The sequence below is a fragment of the Monodelphis domestica genome, chromosome 2, assembly GCF_027887165.1.
Source record: "Monodelphis domestica isolate mMonDom1 chromosome 2, mMonDom1.pri, whole genome shotgun sequence".
Lineage (NCBI taxonomy): Eukaryota > Metazoa > Chordata > Mammalia > Didelphimorphia > Didelphidae > Monodelphis > Monodelphis domestica.
Genome location: NC_077228.1, coordinates 211,838,578 through 211,846,228, shown reverse-complemented (window position 1 = coordinate 211,846,228; position 7,651 = coordinate 211,838,578). Strand labels below are relative to the sequence as shown.

General features: G+C 40.4%; 1 protein-coding gene across 1 annotated transcript in view; it reads right to left on the bottom strand.

The window, feature by feature from the left end:
- Positions 1–5,211: 5,211 nt before the first annotated feature.
- The window catches only part of SRP68 (signal recognition particle 68), a 56,019-nt gene continuing 53,579 nt past the window's right edge, over positions 5,212–7,651 (bottom strand). The window contains exon 16 of the mRNA XM_056817106.1: positions 5,212–7,371. Within this exon, the coding sequence (XP_056673084.1) occupies positions 7,144–7,371 (228 nt within the window). The 3' untranslated portion in view covers positions 5,212–7,143. The remainder of the gene's footprint in view (positions 7,372–7,651) is intronic.

Genomic DNA, 7,651 nt, shown 5'->3' with positions numbered 1-7,651 from the left:
GAATGTAAGGGACATTATGTAGAAGACGACTAGAAATATATAGGTGGGTGCTGGGCTAGGTTGTAAAATGCTTTAAATGCCAAGCAGACATGGTGCTTGTATAAATGTTAAGATTGGAGGAAGTGACAATGCTCCGAGCAGAGGCAATGGGAGTGCTTAAGTAGCCTTGCTACTTAAGGAGGGTGACATTGTTTCCTGGGGCAGAAGTCCGGCTGATGGGAGACCTTGGGGCTGGGTTTATTTCAGGTACGAGATGTTTGCATCTTTTTGCCACTTTCAGTAGAGGTTATTCTCCAACAGGGCCCAGACAAGGAGGACCTCTACTTCCAGACTAAAAGGGCCAATTAACTTTCTAATCTTTGCTCTTCCACCCTAACCCAGAGCCACAGGGGAAGCTGGAGAAAGGAGTGGAGGGTGTTGGAGGGCTCAAGGAGGGCTTTCCTTGAGGTACCAGACGAGCTGAAGGCACAGAGGTGGAACGGATGAAGTCTAACCTTAATGCTGATCTTTGTCACTTTTCCTCAGTAGAACCTCAAAGAAGATAATGGTTTCATTGCCCCTCCCAGGAAACCGATGTCTATTGCTTCTGCTATGGCAGCGGAGAAGTACTCAGCTCCTAGAATTCTCCTAAATAACAGTAACCTTAAACATGCTATAGCCTGTTGCCAGGTCAGGAAAATTACCCTCTAGGTAGGTACAAAGGCTTCTATTTCCTACACAAATTATTTCCTCTGAAACCTTAAGGGCACTTTCTCCTTCAGCACTGGCCCAACAAAGTGTGGAAGCTTCAAGGTGGTTTTGAAGGATGGAGGCTCTCCAGACGACCTAAAAACCTTGGGAAAAAGAACCAAATTGCTATTTAAGAACGCTCCACATCACTAATAATGAAAGAAATGTGAATTAACTCAGCAACCCATGGGTCCCACCTGACATCATCACGCTGGCACAGTTGACAAAAGACAATGCCAAATGTTGGCAGGGCTGTGGAAAAACAGGCTCATTAGTGCAAAACTGGTGGTCCAGCTATTATGGAAAATGCTCTCAGAGTTACTAAACTGAACTATTAAACCTTTGAACTAGCAATACATTATTAACCTTATACCATGAAGAGATTAAATAAAGAAAAGGGCCCACATGTACAAAAACAACTATGGAGGATCTTTTTGTGGCGTCAAAGCCTGGAAACCAAGGGAGTGCCCATTATCAGTTGGGGAATGACAACTAATTATGGCAATATAATAAGATTCTACTGGGAGAAATTCCAAAAGGCATGGTTTCAGAACAACTGAGAAAGAACTATATGGATTGATGCAAAGTGAGCAGAAGTAGCAGATCAATGTGTACAATGAAACAATAATATAAAACTTTTGAAAGACTTAAAAACTTCCAGATGCCATTTCAGAAGACAAATGATAAAACATGCTATCCATTTTCTGAAAAGATGAATAGACACAATATATAGAATGGCTTTTTTTTTTTTGCTTGACCATGCATATTTCTTGCAAGAGGTTTTTTTGTTTTGTTTTGTAGGAGGATGGTGGAGACAGGAGACGATATTTAACTGAAAAAATAATTGTTAAGACCCTAGGAAAATGGGGCAGCTGGCAGCATAGTGGATAGAGCACCAGGTCTGGAAACATAGTTCTGGGTTCAAATCCAGACTCAGATACTTTCTAGTTGTGTCACTCTGGGCAAGTCACTTAACCACAGTTGCCTAGCCCTTACTACTCTTCTGCCTTGCTGCCAGGTTAGGAGTTAACTGGGCGCTACCTCCCTAGAACAGTCAGGAAAAAAAATCTACAAGGCAGCTGTAGGAGGACAACTATGGAATGTTCCTTGGCACTGGGCCTTGGCAGGGAATGTGATATAGGGAAATCTGGAAGACTGGGAAAAATCAACGAACAAAGCCACCCAACTATGGCTTCCCTCCCAACACAAAACTGGACACTCATCAAACATAAGTGGAGAAACCAACATCATGTTGCCCCATACCTTCTGACCTCACACAGGGATTTGAATCCAACTAGACCTTCAGAGGGAGTAGGGAGGCAAATTAGCTAGGGAAGGGAGAAAGAAAGGGAGAGATATACAAAGTAATCACAATATTAGTCTGTGTGACAACCTTGAGGCCACTAACTTCTTCATACCTTGCCCTAGAAGCATTGGCTATAAGCCAATGTTCTAGGCTGGCAGGCAATGGATCCAAGGATGTTTCATCTACTCCCTAGATGTGGTGATGTAGTGGGAAGGAATGGATTTGGAATCAAAGGGCACGGGACAAATCTCAGCTCTGCAAGTACCCCAGGCAAGTCACTTAAGCTTTGTGGATGTGTATCCTCATCAAAATGAGGAAAAATAGAGGCCTTTTGAGTTCCATCTGTTTCTAAATCTATGATCACATGATTTCTGATCCTAATAAGATATGGCCTAACCTCAGCAGAAGCGGATGCCTAAGACTTTGCCCCAAGCTGTCACCACCCATAGATAATGGTGATGAATATAAGAAGTTCACTTCCAGAGCACCAGTGATTTATTTCCTTGCCTGCTGCTGACATTCACTTGTTCTCTTTACTTCCCTACCCTGGCCATCCTATTCTGGAGACAGCTGACTAGTCTACTATGCTACAATCGCTTTGTCCTATCACTGGCTGAAGAAGTTGCTTCCTCCTCCCACCAAAATTAAGTATAGCCTGAACCTGCCATGGGAATGAGTCACCCTTCTAATATTACTGAACCGTATGTGGCTTGCACAAAAGCCACCTCTAGCATACTAAAAATGAAAGTCAGAACATATCAGAGGTGGATTCCCAATTTTCTTACATCCTTTTAAAGCCATGTTCCTTCTCCCCCTCACCCCCAAGAAAGGACACATTTCGATTTGCTATCCTAGGAAGTTTGGAATACTTGTCCTGAAACTCCTAGGAAAATCCCATTTTTCTAAGCCTCAGTACCTTTCTCTGTGAAGTCTACAAGCCAGAAGCAGTGGGCTAAGGCTTTCAGGCTAAAGCAATTTCATAAGTCTGCTCTCTAGGCCTACCTGTCCAATTACCATTGTCACTAGGATAATTGGTGCCTGTGGGAACCCTAAAGCTGATGAAGACAAAATAGATCAAACAGAAAAAGAAACCTGACGAATCATATTATCAAAGAGGCCTGCCAATCATATAATCATCAATAAATTAAGAGTAGCTGCAAGATAATAAGCTCATAAGGCCCCAAGACAAGGAATAGGAAAATCTAAAGTAGCCGAGGTTTGAGAACACATACAGAATCAATTAAAGGAATCTATACTAAAAAAATACTTACCTCTTTCCTTATTTCCTCAGCTTCAGCAGAGGAAGAACATTAGAAAACAAAATCATTTTTTCCTTTTAGGGTCTATTTGATCTATCCTTATTTATAGGAGTCTGAACTAGACATTTTGAACATAAGATACATCAGAGGCGAAGCCAGCTGGACTTAAATCATTCTAATGGGCCCTACCTACTAGGCAATCATTCCCAAATTGTGGGTCTTCCCCCTGGTGAAGATGGGAAGGCAAGGGAAATTACTTGAGGACAGGGTTAAATCTTGGTCAGAAAGACAGACTTCAAAAGTGATGAGGGTGAAAGTTAGTTAGCAGTCCCTTCTCAACTCCAATCTAAAGTCCCAAGTCTAAGAATCATGGACAATTTTCCCCAAGGTCAGAACGGAGAAAACCAACCACAGGGCTCTGCACCAAGGGAGGCAAAATAAAGATTCTGCATAATTAAAACTTGGCAGAACAGTACAAGTGAATCATCCAAAACTTACTAATGAGTATCAGAGGAATGGAACTTCTCTGGTACAAATAGAATTTACATGACAAGATAACTTGGCTTCAAGAGTATTTGGTGATTTCTAGGTTATGCATACCTTTGCTTGATATAGCTCACACCTACTGGGCAGCGTGGTGGTGCAGTGGACAGAGCACTGGACCTGGAGTCAGACTCCTCTTCCTGAACTCAAATCTGGCCTCAGACACTTACTAGCTATGCGATCGCGGACAAGTCATTTCACTCCATTTGCTTGTTTCCTCATCTATAAAATGAGCTGGAGAAGGAAATGGCAAACTACTCCAGTATCTTTGCCAAGAAAACCCAAATGGGGTCATGAAGAGTCAGATAACCTGAACATTGAATAGAAACATGAGGACTGATATTAAATAGAACTGAATAAAACCATCTGTCTTGAAACACAACATATTCTGCAAATCATAACCACAAACAGCACAGGCACAAACTGGTAAGCAAAAACAGTTCATTGATGGCATCTGAAAAACTCAAGATTATAGTCAATCTCAATATTTATAAGATTAAGGAAAATCAAGTTCCCATGATATAATGATATCTGATATTGAGATTAATTTTCCTTCCCGCAATCATGATTTTTGGTTTTAGATCTGTTCAGTCTTTAATTTCATCTACTTGGGATCAGGCATCATGTTTAATCTGGATCTCTAGACCCCTTGGCCTCTAGTATAGTGCAAGGTGGGCACCTTGGCACCCAATAGTATGTTGACAATGATCAGCTTTCATACCTTTCACTGAACAAAATGTATTCCACCCATGAGTATGCAGCACAGATGTGGTCTTCCATGTATCAAAAAGGCTCCTCAGAGACCAACATCCTAGAGTTTTTTCATTTCCATGGGAGGGATTCTGGAAGTTCCCAATCCTTTTTTGTTCTGAAGTTGGGCACATTTTAGAGCTGAATTTGATTTTTAATCCTTCTGGAGCTATAACTAGCACATCTTTTCTATTTTTTTTCTTTCCTGGGTCTCATATATTTCAAAAATTTCCAAATTAATGCTGAACTAAACTTGTTCAATATCCTGCATAAAAATTTGCTTTTAAATAATAAATGATAAATGATATATGCTAGAAATTCCAAACTGAAGGGGAAAATAAATTTACAAAAGTGAACAAGCCAAACCTGAGGAAGTTTCCTTTTCAAGGAGGCTAAATGGTCATTAGTTTTTAGGAGGTCAGATAGATACAACCTTCAAGTTCAGGCATGATACTGTTTGCTTGAAGGCCTTGATGCTAAGTTGTGAACTTGAGATAGGAAACTCAAATGTTAAAGTATCAGGAGTAGCTCCTGACCCCACTAGTTTGCGAGAGGTTGAACAATATGGTGCTTCACAGCTGTGGAGAAAAGGGCAACCAAGAAGAGAATTCAACCAGGCCAATGTTTCATTTTAAACAGGGAAACAAAGAATTCTCACTTGATTTAATGTAAAACTGGAAAAGGAGACAAGACATCAAAACAATGTACATGAAAGAAGGAAAAGCCAGGAGGCACAGCAGTCAGAGAGGGGCTGGGCCAATCCATTAGCTGACTCAACTTAACATTTTCCTAAACAGAACAAACAGGCATTAAGACAGATTGGGATAAATCACCACCTTCCAAATATGATGTGTCTAAAATTTCATTACTTGATAAATTAAAATTAAAAGATAGCAATTAACATCTGCTCCTTCAGATTAAATCTTGCTTGCTTGGGAACCCTGTTCCCCCTTCACCCACACCCTATAGATTTAATTAAAATGAAAATTAATACCAGCATATCTAGGCATATGCCTTAAAAATATAAACTGAGACTACATTGCTTCTCTTCCTCCCACCCCCCCACCCCCAACCCTAACCCTTATTGTTCTTCCCATTTTGGGAGCTAGAAGGTTCTTGGTGGATCAATCCCTACTGCTGATGGTACCAGAGCAGTCAGAAGACAATGGATCAAAGGAACATGAAAGTCCCTCACTTAGGACAAAGTGCATGTCAAATTCATAATACCAGAAATTTCAATCCCCACTTCCTATCCCAGTGGAAGCATTTTGTTTGGTTTCTGAAATGTCATTGTATAAAATAGTCCAGGGATCAATATGAGCAGCTCTGTGCAGAATGCTGATCCTCAATCCATTCATGACAAAGCCAACCACAGGAACAACTTGATTGTATCTGATGACCAGGAGATGCACAGACATTTCCATTTGGCTGTCTTAGCCCCTTATGAAATATCTGATATCCAGTGACATTTTGTGAAAGGCTGACTAGGCTATTTGGAGACAATGCTCCTGTGCTGAATCTATTTTCTTGACTGTCTTTAATTCTAAACCAAGTGGCACAAGCATTTGCCACTGGTTCATTAGAAATTCCAATCCTTATGACAATAAAATTCCATTCAGAGCAACTTACTGTGACATTATGAGGTAAAGGAGAAATCCTGGTGTGAATGCTGAGATAGACAAGGCAAGAAACTCCATTTGAAAATGGAAGGGTAAGAAAGAACACTGACAAATACAACAGTAAGTTGTCTTGAACAATGCCAAGATAGGATTTTTTTTTTTCTTTTTAAAGATGGCTCCTCTAATAATATATTCTTATCTAGCATCATCAACAGCAAAATTACCAGGAGGGCCTTGATAGGCTGAACATATAATAGGGTATCACCCTGGAAGGAAAAATTAAGGTAATAGTACGATTTAAATTCAGGAAGATACCACTAAACATAAAATTAGGTTATATAAAAAAATGTATTATGGTGTTCACTACCTTTGCCTTTTAATACAAGGTTTGGTTTCATTGTTTCAGAACATATTTCCTTTAAAAATAAAGATCCTTTCTTATGCTACAGCTCTTTATAACTGAGTTGGGGGTAGAAGTAAGGCAGGACCAACATTTTTATACATTTTCATAGTAATGATAAACATCACCCAAGGATTCTAGATGTTCAACAATTATCCTCATAGAAAGAACTGGCTGGTTTAAAATCCATTTTACTGATGGGAAAAGTATGATTCTAGGTGTGGTCCATGACTGGTATGTAATTCTCCTTGAATGCATCACTGATTGAAATGTAAGTTCTAAGAGTTTCATGGGACAGAATGGCATTGCCCCCTACCCAGGTCTTAAGGGAGACAGAATAAACTCACACACACTGATCAGGAAAAGAGTATGGTTTCCCTCTAACACACTGGTTAAGTATGTGAGTGCATACACACAGAGGACATAGGGAAGATGTTAAGACCCCCAACCCTGGGCAATTTCAGACCTGAATTTAATATTCTGAAGCTTTCTCACAATACAGAGTAAGAATCTAAATCCCCCCCTGTAGAAGATTAATTAGCTCCTAAATCCAAAAATGCCCTTAATATATCCAGTCAGGCCACTCTTCGTCTTCTGTTCCACCTTGTCCTCTAGGGGTGGGAAAGCCACGTGGTTGAGGGCCAGATCAAAGAACAAGGGCTTGCAAGGGATGGGTTTGAATCCTGGTGGGAAGTGAACGAGGTTGGCTTGCTTGCTGACGAGAGAAGGATCCAGGTAAAAAGTGTCAAATCGTTCAACAAGAGGCTGAAAATCAAAACAAAAATTAAATCCTAGGTGTTATTATGAAAAGCAACTGGTATCCCAACTTTAAGTAGTCTAGAGCAATGGTCTTCGAAGTGAGGGTCCTTGCATGAACTCAAGAAGTCTGATAAACCATTCAGGGTGGAAAGTTGGGTTATATCCAACCCTCCCATAACAGTCAATCATAAAGTTTCTCTCCAACACAATCACATCTACTCTTTGACAATTATTACACAACTCTTTAGGAGCAGTCAGTCCCTCCCTTTCTATGGAATGGAAATGT